At 38.0% G+C, this 13,421-nt stretch overlaps 1 protein-coding gene across 1 annotated transcript in view; it reads left to right on the forward strand.

Moving 5' to 3' along the window:
* Positions 1-4,939: 4,939 nt before the first annotated feature.
* LOC310928564 (protein diaphanous homolog 3-like) overlaps positions 4,940-13,421 on the forward strand; it is a gene marked incomplete at both ends in the record, with an annotated part of 191,494 nt that continues 183,012 nt past the window's right edge. Inside the window, 4 exons of the mRNA XM_083891154.1 lie at positions 4,940-5,056; positions 10,459-10,491; positions 11,302-11,484; positions 11,956-12,060. Of these exons, the coding sequence (XP_083747280.1) occupies positions 4,940-5,056; positions 10,459-10,491; positions 11,302-11,484; positions 11,956-12,060 (438 nt within the window). The remainder of the gene's footprint in view (positions 5,057-10,458; positions 10,492-11,301; positions 11,485-11,955; positions 12,061-13,421) is intronic.

Raw genomic sequence — 13,421 nt, forward strand, 5'->3', positions numbered from 1 at the left:
GCCAATCTCAGCTGACAGGGTGAAAGACGGGTACATCCTGGTCAGGACGAGGTTTACATATATTATGCATACAACGAGGATAGAACGGTAGATAATGGATGGATGATTTATACAAAAATGCTGCGTCTTGCATCTTGAAAAAATTGCGAGGGTCAAATTCAGGGCCAGCCCAAGTCATGACGGGGCCCTAAGCAGAATTTTATTTGGAGCCCCGCTTCACCACCTTGGAGTAGTCTGTGTCTATTATTATTGATACAGATGTAACACTATAAATTGCATGAATTATACTTGTGTTATTTACTCCAAACCAGTGTCACTCTTTGTTATGTTGGAGATGAATGCACATTATCAGGATTTTTAAGTCTTTTTATCCGAGCTATAGTTCGACATTGTTCCATTTGATTCATGGGTCTTCCAGTGACGACGCTCTCTGCCAATCAGTGGATGTCTGTAGACGTCACATTTTAGTATGCGCTCAGCTCACTTGGAACCTCACCAGAGCAGGTACCAACAAAAGCACCAGGTACCAGATACTATCCCTAATGGAAAAGCAAAACAAAATGAGTAGTCCTTGCAATTGTATAACAGTGTAAGATCTGAGCAGGAAAATTATTAGTGCAATTTTTCATCTCATAAATCATAAAAAAAGGGGGGGATACAGCGAGAGGGAGACAGAGAGGGGAGGGTGGGCGTCACCGACAAGGATAGTGATTTTTAGTGATAACACAAGATGGCAGTATAAGCACACTGAAATTAGAAGTGTTTTCTCTCTCCAGTTTATCAAGATTTATGGCAGCTCTTGTTGAGAAGCTTCACCAATAGTGATGGACCAGTTCAGTGATCAGTCTGCAGTGTGAGGATGACATCTCCCTCTTTCTGACTCTGAGTCACACTGTGACCCTCATGTCTCAATTTGACATTTTTTGGCATTATATCTACATTAATATCAAATGAATAGCACCAAATTGACTGCATACATTATTGTGTCACATAACAATACAATACTTTGCTATGAGATTGAAATGTGCAGTCCCTGGCAAAGGGATTTTATCTTCTGATACAACAGATTATAAATCTGCATAAAATGTCCCAGCATGATTCACTTCTTCAAAACAATGTATAAAACATAAACATTCAAACCTCCTGTCTGGTCTATGAATAGAGTCACTTTAAGACTCTCTGTTTTATGTCACTTTAACAACCATCACTCACCACTTTCTGTGAAGTGGTGGTGTATTAATTTTTTATGTCATTGCAATGTTGACTTGAGATAGTCGTTGTAATAACTCATTCTCAAGTCAAGCAGAAAATACACTCATAAGATGTTTGTTTTGTGTCTTTATACAGCAAAGATCAGTGTCATTATCAGTGCAAGACACAATCATTTGTCTGACTTGACTGACCATAATAATAGAAACCATCGCCCTGAACAAGGATCCGTTGAAAATATTTGCAAACCTCTTAAGGAATAATTTTAATGATTTTTTGAAATTCAGGATTGCCATCATATGGCATCTGATCCTCCCGTACATTGATCTTTATGTCAATTATTTGACCGTTTTGGACGAGTAGAGCTCTGAGAGGATTAACACACAATTGACAAAACAAGTCTTGTGAGATAAAGTGTGTTAATGCCATGCAAGCATCCATGTGGAAGCCTTTGAGGGAACTGGAATTAAAGGTTTTTTGGTTGAATTGAAATATATTCAAATTTCCATTTCACAGTGATCACATTGGCTGCATGTTTTGGCTTTAAAAAAAAAACATATTTCAATCAAATACAGCAAATCTGTTTTCAGCTATTCCCACGAAAACCATGTTTACCAGTATTACTCACTATACATCCCAGTAGTAATAGTAGACAATTTCCATTGGCAGCATCTTCTGTTGCTCTGAGATGCACGGATTATACATTATACTTCTCCGACTGCGTATGCGTTATCCGTCTGCGTCACCACGGAGACGCCTCGAGCATTTATACTTCTGCGTCGTGGTGACGGACACTCGCTGCAATTTCCCGCCCGATCAGTAGGGGTCGCTGCGCAAGGTTGTTGTGCTTCTGGCTACAGTGAGCAATGGCGCCCGAGAAAGAAAGAGAGAGAAAGACTGTTGTTGTTGAAACAGTGGCCGTTTCTCACTTTTCTGTGTGACGGAACGCAGTTTTAAGATAACTTGAGGCGAGAAATTGGCCATTTAGAGTCTAAACATGTGCTGTGTGTATATAGATATGACGTATTTATAGTTTGGCAGCGGCGTTATCGGCGGGGATCAGCTCCACCTCTGTCAGGACGCCCGGAGCGCACTGAGAGCCGGCACAGAGCAGCTTAGCTCGGCCTGTCCTGAGGACCAATCGCAGCTCTTGCCGTCTCCGTAGTCCCTTGACGGAGTGACGGACACTTAAAAAATATTCCGTGCACCCGGAGACGACGCAGAGGCTCTTCGACAGGTTCTGCGTCGACGCAGAGGACTCTGCGTAGCTACGCAGAGCACTTTACGCAGGAGTATAAATTTCAGATGGGAGGGGCGAAAATTAAAAGAGCATTTACTGCACACCAGTGGGGCAGTCACCACGAGTCCACTTCAGGCAGGAATGTCCAAAGCGTGACCTGCGGCCAAAGGCAGCCCATAGTCGGTGTTTGGGAGGCTGGAGGTGCAATGCAATGGCCCATTATTGTGATGTGCAGCACCACAGTGACATTAAACACTTTCAGCGCTGTTATGATCGCTTTCCCTTTTGTCCTCTTTACTTTCCTAATGCAATCACCAAAGTTAAACCCACACACACACATTTTCTCGCGACTGGCCCCCTCTTGACCAGGCTCGATGTTCACTGGCCCCAAGGGCATTTGAATTCGAAATAAAATATACAAAATATAGATTATAACAAATGAAAAATCACCAAACGACACGTTTCGCTTGTGGCTTCCTCTGGTTCACAGCTGAGCTAAATAACAAGTCACACGACCTATATCACAATGTCAATGTCACCTTTGACACCACCTGGGTGAAAAAAAAATCAATCTATCGAACAATTTGTTTTCATACATATGTTTACATATGTAGCAAACATGAACAACATGCATCAATATTCAAATAAACATCAAATGATCTTCAATTCAAATTTGCTTTATGCCAGTGAAACAACAATGAAAAAAGTTAAAAGAAAATAATTGGGAGTTCTGCTAAATCACTGGGAGTATATCCCAGTACAAAGTATTTTCCAGATTGATGTATAGTCAGAGAATTACACTGATTTACTGCTCCACAACGATGCTTGAGAAATAACACTTACCAATATCAGGAACTTAGTTGTCTATTTGGACAGATATGCAATTACACATATACAAATATGGATAGAAAGGCAATTGTAACTCAAATATAATATACTAATGTAATTGTGTTCCAGCACTTTGAATATGAATATGTGAGTGAATGGGTGTGAATGACAAAACGGTAGTAACACAGCTTTGAGTGGTCATAACTGCAACATGAATACAGTGGAAAAGTTAGAAAAATTATTTTATCGTCATGAATCCTCATAAAGGTTACAAGCATCCAAGAATTTTAAATACCACGTGGTTCACTGTCAATAGCCCACACCAAAATATTGCTCTATAACAGTAAATCTTCCCTTGCATGGTTGTGGATGTTTTGTAATTTGTGGACCTTTATATTGATGCATTGTGACACTAAAGTATATTTTGGGTGCAAATTTTGTCGTGCGTTGTGCGTTCAGTATTATGAGTAGGAGCTCATCAGACTCAAGTTCCTGTTTGTTGCATCTGACAAGGTATTTGAGATTTAACTGTAGCCCGAGGCTCACTTTTAAATCGCAATAACAAAGCTGACTGCCAAGAGTATAAAGTATATTCAGACTTTCAGTATAAATGACTGAACTATCAACTTTAATAATGTAGTTTCTTTATAATAATGACATTTGCATGGATACTTGTTTACATCTGCGCTGAATATAACATATTTTCATGTTGTATGTTTATATGTTTACTTTATATATGTTTTCATTGTTTTTCTTTGTGTGTTTGTTGAATATAACTGACAAGATTTGAGGCAGTATGGGATTTTCTGTGTTAACCCCGACTAGTTGAAATGTACAGTTGTGAGTTTGTCGCTGTTGTTTTCGGTTTTGTATCTTTCTAATATTTAATTTGTGGGGAAAAAATGCAACCCTGCATTGATTATTCTGTCATTTGATCCGCCATGACATGTATAATGTCAGGAAATTTGAAAAAACAAACAAATGAAGTCGTGTACATTAATCACTGCGGCACATGCAGGTTGGTAAAACGAACAGTCCCAACAGGAGGGGCCTTTGATTGACAGCCAAAGTCGGCCAATGAAATGCCGTTGCTATCATAAACAGAGTCGGATGAACCAATGACTGTTGACTATACGTGTCACAGCAAATGTAATTGGTTGAATTGAACACGCGGAAGCTGACTGCGTCACTGCGCGGGTCTGTCAAAAAATATGTACCTCACAAATGTATCGCGCTGACGCCTTATCTTCTGCTTTTATTCACTATTTCAGTCAGTTGCGAGATACTTTTTTGGAGGACGAAGAAAACCACTGCGTTGAACGTTGTTCCACCGCGTTGTCGGAAATTCAAAGCAGCACGTGAGAGTCGTTAAATTGGATTAGCGTTAAGTAAAGCCACCAGTGAACGTTGGTTTAGCATTCTAGCTAACTGGCTAAACTGACAGCTTAAGTGTAGGGAAGAAAATGTGTGTATGGACTTCTGACTTTGACACACACTCTTGGCATTAGCTCGTATGCGTTAGGGTTTTAGCTCAAGACGCGAATGTTAACTTTGTAGACGGTTCGGCGTGTGTAGCCCTTGACTACGTCACAGACGTTCGTCTCCCAAGGTTAGCATCGTATACATTTACCTGTCCGCTTTAAAACACATTTGGCTGACAACATGGACAGTTACAGTCAGCGATTTGACTCCGGACGAGACAGTAAGGCTCAAAAGAAGAAGGGTACCTCTCACTGCAGCACACCGAGTCATGATGAGGGAGATCGCAAGCAAAAGTTTGTAAGTACTGCTTACTAAATGAATACACCTGTGTAATATTTACTTCTTAAAATTACTAAATAAACGCATGTAATACTGTGTTTTATAGCAACCCAGTGCATTTGTTGGTAAAAGTGTTCATATTTATTGATGTTCCAGTGACCTTGTATGTATATACTGTATGTCTGTATGTATTTATTTACTTATTTGCTTATGTACTTATTTACTTACCTACTTATTTATTTTATAGCAATCTCATTATGGATTATGGCTTGAGAAAAAGATTAGCTGAGTAGTGAAAACAAACTTCTTCCATTTATGGCTAATTGCCAGGGTGAAGGCCTGCCTTCATATTCAAAGACTTTCAGAGGGCAATTAGTACCTTCATTACATCTCGACTGGGCTACTATAACATCCTCTATGTTGGTCTCGATCAGTTGACTCTGATGTTTCCAGGTTGCCCAAAATGGTGCTGCTCGCCTTATGACACGGATAAAACACAGGGAGCAAATCACTCCTGTTCTGGCCTCTTTACACTGGCTCCCTGTATATTTTAGGATTCATTTAAAGATCTTACTGCGTCTCTGCAATTTTCAAATTGCAGAAAACACAATATTTGTTCAAGACAAAATGTGTCAAAATATAATTTTGGATGAATTATTGTTACACGTCTTATTCTTCTGACTGAAGAGAGCATCTTCGTTTAACACAGAGCTGCACAAATATCATGCATTAATCCTTTTAAACGTAAATGTAATGTAAAAATGACAATTACCTCTGATATCGCAAATCATATCGCAATCGCATTTCCTGTCAAAAGAATCGCAATTAGATATTTATTATTTATTCCCTAATGGATAGTTCTAATCTCCGCCAGGTACCGCTGATCAAGGTGCCCAATCCCCATTGGTTATTGTTCATTGGACACTCTAAGTTGACCCCAGTCATGGGGGGGCACATCCAGTGAGCAGCAGTTGTCTGGGAATAAATGCCTTGTTGGCACCAGAGGTCAGAGGACAATGACAAGACTGGTTTAAAATGACAGGACAGCCACAGTAGCTCAAATACTTGGTTACAACCAATGTATCAGGAGGATATCTGACTACATAACATTTCACACCTTGAAGCAGATGGGTTGACCAAAGTGCTGTACATGGCCTAAATGCACAAAACGGACAGGATACGAATCAATGTACACAATACATAATATAAAACACAAAACTGCCAACTCTTACTCATAGTCAAGGTACGCCAAAGCTTAGATTTTTACCCTTGTGTGTAAACTGCAGCAGACTTTGTCAATTACTGAGAAAAAGCCTTCACAGACTCATCCTGACCATTCAGAAATCTCATCAATAATGCAATCTCTTCTCTGTGATCAACGACCTTGACTGTTGTATCTGCTTTGCATGTGGAAAATCAGTGGGTTAAAATTAGCGCAGGGTTTAGCTCGTACGCTAATCTAGGTGCTTCCCACTACTACAACAACCTGATTCTCATTCTGACTGTGATAGTGTCTTCTGGAAGGTGGAGAACAATGCTTTTATTGTCGTCTTTAATTAAGGCAGCAGTCTTCTACTGACAACAACAAACAGAATGTATAGTACCCTCCTTCAGACATGACAGATCGACTTCATGCACGCTCAACCTGCTTTTGACCTCACAGTGCAACCACAGGTTAATTCCTCCTTGCCTCCCCATTCACATTCCTATCAACATTTGTAGCAAAGATCAGACCTGCAATGCTTTCCTTTATATACAAAATGTTCTCCACTCACACTGATGATAGATTTCAAACAGATTTCTAACATTCAGTAGAAACGGCAGCTCAAGGGCTAAGATCAGTGTTCAGTGCTGTCATGCTGACAGGTAAAACCATTGTTTGACCTGCTGCATCACTGCGTTAGGACTGAAATAATAAATTGATTAATAGATTTCTAAATTTAGCATCAACTATTTCAATATACTATGAATCGGTTTGCGATAGGGATGCACAATATGGATATCGTAGGACTGTGCAATTAATAGAAACTTGTATTTCAATTACAATTATGGCTCCAAACAATTACAAAAACTAAATAATAATAATCAAAACAAATTGATTATTAAAAAATGGGGGCTTTTAATGTTGTAATGTTGTCTGGCTTCCTGTCTCACTCATCATTCAGCAAACAGTGTTTCCAAACTAGCAACTTTTAGAAATCCATAGAAATGCACCAAAGTAGCACAGTGGTGTCTCGCTAGATTGTGTTTGTTTTTCGAATCCCCGTTCATTTTAATAAACAAGAACAAACTATAAAACGATTATAAGTAAATCAAGCTTCAAGATAGTTTTTCCAGGCGCTCACCCTGAGCTACTCTCTGTGCAGCAGTAGTTGTGTGGTATGTGATTTTGTTTCTGTCGTAATTCGCACATGAATTATCTCCACATTCGTCCCATAATATTCACAATGTGTTTGGTGTGCAAACCTGCATGGGGGTTTCGTGTGGATGAAGGCACTTCCTGTAATTATGCTGTTTTATTAGAAAACTTTTTTAAAGAAAAAGTTTTTATAGGGCCCGTGTGTATGGGCCCTCAGACTCGATGTAGTCATGTTCTATCTGGGAAATGTAATTCAGCAAAATAATTTTTAATTTCAGGGTCACTTACAGCTTTTGTGTAGTCTCCCCTTGTAAATTATGGTGGGGAAGAGATAGTGCAGTTGTAATGGATATTCCTCAGCTGTTGTGACCTGAGTATTAAACTTCATCTCAGGTAGTTTTATGTTGGGGGAGATCATAACCCATGTCGTCTTCAGGGACGGGGGTTTGCGGTAAAGATGGTGGCCATTCACATGAGCATGCTTACCTTGAACACCCCTTATATGATCACATTTCAAATGGCCGCCTGTCCAGGAACTGGAATTTGAATTTATGTGGTAACCATTAGACCTCTAGTCCAGATGACACCTCCGTTTATCTCTTTAAATACAAGGACAACGGAGCTGCCTCCATGAAAACTGGGTGATCTGTTGATGCTGACTGTGAGCTTTAGCTAAAATCCCTAAAATGTAGTAAGTGATTCTTGAGTTTAGATGGCACTAACTTCTTACTTATTCTGGACCTAAATCATATTTGATACTGCAGAGCACATCACAGACTGCATAGCTAGTTTGAATTAGGACAGCAACGATTAATACAGTAATTGATTGTTAATCCGTTACTAAATTCATTGTCAACACAGGCTGAGTGAAGAAGAGTGTCAATACACTGTAAAATAACATAGGTTAGGTAAAACAATAGGTTCCTTGCACTGCTGTGCCATGAGAATTTTGTTTTGTGGACAAAATAAGACTTTTTAGAATTTCGATGAAAATTGTTTCTTGCAGTCCTAGTTTGAATTAAAACATTTAATTAGATAAAAACAGCTGTTTTTCTAAATTCAAACTAGCACTTGAAAACGCTTTGTACTCTAAAAACTGTAAAAAGCTCTCATTGTGAAAAGCATAAGAAGTGTTGTTTGTGGTGAAAAACGGATTTGTTTTCATGCTGTTGGCTTACTCTTAGTAGCTTTTTTTTTTAGCTACTTATATCCTACTTATTTTAGTTTTTTCCCAGGAGTAAAAAGATGCAGTCTTCTGTCAAAAATGTGCAAAGCATCATTATCTGAATGGAACTCCAGTTTTGCACCTGTGTTAACAGAAGTGTTATTGTCCTTGTTAAGTTTTTGTTGAAAGGCAGCTACGCACACAGTCCATGCTGTCTTTGTGTTTTTTGTTGTTGTTGTGTTCAACTGTTGGAAATACACAACTAAGAACGTCTTGTCCACCCCCCCAACACCCCCCCCCCCCCACACACACACACACAATCCAATAATATCATTTATGTCTTTTTACTATAATTACTGGAAAGTAATTTACCAGAGGCCATTTTAATTAAATGCACGTGGTTGGTGTTTTATCAGGCAGAATATTATGAACCTGTTAAAAGAAGTGAGGACCTCTTCATGCAGTGTGTTCATTTTCAGAGGCTATTTTTGTCCGTTCTTTGTCACATTCAAAATCGGTTGCGCTTGTCCGTCTTGGTGAGCTCCGAGGAGCTTTTATGGACTCATTAATGTAGCGGGTGTTGAATATTTTTGTTCTAGATCACAAATTTTTAGAGGTTGATTTTTAGTGTTAATGGGTAATATGACTGGATTTTTCATGCTCAAAATCAGCAAATGGGAATGAGCATAAGTGAAAGAAATGCATCATATACTTTAATCATTATAAACCTTAAACAAAAGACAGTGAACATTTAGATCCAGGCCAATGTTGCATCCAAATTAATCACATGTGTTTCACCCTGCATAGGTAGTAGTGCTTAAATCTAGCTGTCAGTAGATTTGATTGACATAAAATAAAAGATTTTAAAGATTTTAAAAACAGAACAAATCCCAAACAAAAAGAAATTAGGAAGACATGGCAGGGACAAGACGGTGAGATAAAGCTTTGAAAACATGATGACCTCAATGAGTCTCTTCTCTTTTGTGGTCACCTCTTCTCTATAGTAGAGAAGTTGCAAGTGTGTAGTGTTTTACAAATTAGTATTTTGTCTTCTAGCTGTAGGTTGTTTGTCTCGGTTAATTGAAAAATATATATTTTTTCACAGTTTAATTTAATTAAAGGTTGATAGCGCAAAATAAAATGTATTTACTGGCAGTTACAAATTACTGTTATTTTCTTTGTTTAAATGGTAGGTTTGTAATAGTGAGATGAAAAAAAAAAGCGGACGTAGAACGGAAGTTCAAATTGGTTTTTGACCATAAGAACAAGTTAATGTATGTAAGAAGACCTTCATAACTATATGTATGATAGGACCGCTCTATGGGAGCTTTAAACTTTAGTCGAATTTACATTATTATATTCAGTTGGAATTGTTGCTTCTTTATTTATGGTATAAAAAAAGTGTTTCTCCTGCTCAGTCTGCAGCTCAGGATTTTTTGGTATTGATCTGCCATTTTCTCACAAAATGTCAGGAAAAAGTTGAAGAACAATTTATTAATCAGTCAACAAGTGTCTCATCTTCACTCCTGAGCATTCATGCGATTATTGATTTAAACATTATTGACTCTAAATAATTCCCATAACTGCTTGACATATTGTAATTTGTGTATCAAAAACATTACCCTTTTTAAAATTATGTATGTCTAGCAGAGTAGTGAACGCTGTAATCAATATGTTTTTTGTTACCTTTTTGGTGCATCTTTCCTGCAGCATTGTTGAGTTGAGTTTTTTATAATTAAAACAAGTTTTCAGATTTTTCAGCTTAAATGTTCATATTTTCTGGTTTATTTGCTCCATGTAACATTCCTTAGCAATAAAATATGTTTCCACTGTTGGAAAAAAAAAATGCTATAAATATCCTGATTTGTTTTGTTCTGTTCTATTCCCCACCTGTAGCATTTGCCCTTTAGAAACATCACAGATGATGTGGTAAGATTTCAGAAACTGTGCCTTGTATTTTTTAACATTTTGGTTGTCTGTTTCTGCAACATCTAACTCCATTTTAACTCATTTAAGACCCCGTTCAGACCTGGCATTAACATCTGTCCTCAGTAATCTGACAAGTGAACAATGCCAAAGTAAAGTTTTGAACACATCCAATGTGTCTTCCCTGTGTCTTCAGATCAATTGGCCAACTGATCAGTCTCCCTCTACAACACACAAACACGTTGACAGTGAATTCATCTCTACATTCAGACTCATTACAAACATTATTGAAATGACACACACGTGACATGCATGTTCACATGTATAAGCACGCAACATAGAGGGTAAACACACCACTTTTTCCCCCTATAGTTTCTCAGGAAGGATGCAAGTACCATGTCTGAACTGGCCCTAATATGCTTGTTTGCTTTTAAGGAGCAGTGCTTTTCTCACCCACTAATGTCCTGTCGGGCCTGTCATGGTATTTTTTTATGTTGTGCTTTGTTTACAGTTCACACTAACTCATTAGTAGGCAATGTTTTCTTTTACTCAGGTCTGAAATTTGACATTACCATTTAAATCTTCTTTTCCTTTCAGCAGGGGTCGCCACAGCGAATCAACCTCCTCCGTCTAACCCTGTTCTCTGTATCCTCCTCTCTCACACCAGCTAACTTCAAGTCCTCTTTCACTACATCCATAAAATTACCATTTAAATGCACTCATAATATTTTTCAGCTTTTATGTACATTAACTTGTTGCTGGAAAATCATATTTTTTTTCCCTATTGTGACTGCATTTTCTCTGTATCCTCAGCTGGACAGATTTGCCAGTATTCGGATTCCGGGTAGTAAGAAGGAGCGGCCGCCTTTATCACACTCCAAACACAACAGCAGTGACTGGTCTGCTTCTTCGTCATCCACCTCACATCAGTTTGAGGAGCTGTCTGCAAAGATTACCTCAGAAAAAGAGATTCTGGCCTTGTTTGAAAAGATGATGGTACGAAACAATATTTCTGACATTTTCTTTGAAAAAAAAACAAAAAAACAACCATACATACAACAAAGCAACTTTATTCAGAAAACCATCACATATTCACCACAAATGTTTAAGCACAGACTAGTATTTATGTGACACTAAAAATGTCAGAAACCCGACAACTGACAAGCCACACCTTAGTGATAATCCATCCATCCATCCATTATCTACCGCTTTATCCTCTACACATGAAAATACTTGATTTTTATTGCCCTAATCAACAACTGAAATCATGGGAAACATTTATCAGCAATGTTGATGTAAAACAAAAGAAAACTCTTCTTACACTGCTCCTCCAATTTTTGCCGTATAAATAAAAAAACTAACGTCCTTGGTGCAGATAATGAATGCTGGGAGCAGCTATCTGAATCGACATTAACAAGAATATTGCAGATTAAAATTATATTGTCTTTTTATGTTCTTTTTTTACAGGAGGACATGAACTTGAGTGAGGAGAAAAAGACTCCTTTGAGAGAAAAGGATCTCAACAAAAAGAAGGAGATGGTCATCCAGTATATTTTTACTGCCTCTAAAGCTGTGAGTTTTTGAATATTTGGTATGCTAAACTGTATTCTGAGCTCATATTATAAAGATATAGTATTGTATTTTTCATGAACATTATGTTTCACAAGGTATCTGGTCTGACAGACACTGAGAAGCGATTACATTGAGTTAGAGAGGGAGAGACTCAGATTCTTGGAAGAGTATTTTTTTTTGTTATATTTACAGTCGAATAATTTTCCTTTAGTCAAACATCTCTCCAAAATAGCCTGAGGCTTTCTATAACTAGTTACCATGGGGACCACCAGCTCTGCATTTGTTTACTTGTATGAAAAAGAATGAAGCCAATGTCTGAACACATTTAAATGCTTTGAAGTCTTTAATAACCCAACACAATGACATTGAAATCATGGGTATTAATTGAAAATACATGTTAGGGTCTTAACTAATTTTTTACCACATGAAATCAATATCAGGTCCTTGAGTATTCAACTTTATGCAAGTGTGACATCATTACAGATTCTTCTTTATTTATTTTTCTTGCATCAGGTAAATTTTCCATTCCACCAAAAAGCTCAACCTATTTTCCTTTGACACAACTCTCAGCCTAGAAGTCTGTTTTGCCAATTAACCTTTAATATTATGTCTTCAACTGATGTATGTCTCTTGTTGACATAATCAAGCCTTGTTTCTGGCTTGTGAACTGGAAAGCCTGCCTTGTGGAGAAACAACTCATGCAGTTTGTTCCAAAAAATAATTGCTGACCTTTGCCAGGGCATTGTGTGGCAGTAGTTGCCATGAAATAACAATTTTTACTTCTCGGAGACCCCCGCTGTTGAATTGTCTGCACTCACTCTGTCCGTGTAGGGACGTGTGCTTTAGTATTTTTTTTTTCTGCTTTTGAAACACCTTCAAAGAATTTTTAGACCTTTGACATCACAAACCACCAGTCAATTGGGTATCTTCCAGACTTTGTTTTTTTGGGGCAAATATATGAGAAAATTCAGTTTACCTGTCTCGTTCTTGGTGTGAAGCAAGCTTCAATGTCAGCTTTGTTTATATAGCACATTTAAAACAACCTCAGTTGACATACGTGCTGCACATGCATCACAAATACATGGCAGATACAGGCAACACAAATAACAAAACAAAAAACAAACTACACAATAAATATAGTAATATATAATATAATAAAATAAGGAAGAGGCCGTGCAATAGAACAAGTTGTCTAACTCATCCGGAATTGAAAGCCAAGGAGAATAAGTGTGTTTTCATTAGGGACTGAAACGTTCCTTGGCCGAGTCAGGGCTGCTCTTACGTACATGATAAAGTACATGGTAAAGTAGTATTCCATAGACTGGGAGGAGCCACTAAAAAGGCTTGATCACCTCTGGTTT

Source organism: Microchirus variegatus (genome assembly GCF_963457635.1).
Source record: "Microchirus variegatus genome assembly, chromosome: 6".
In the NCBI taxonomy this organism is placed as follows: Eukaryota; Metazoa; Chordata; class Actinopteri; order Pleuronectiformes; family Soleidae; genus Microchirus; species Microchirus variegatus.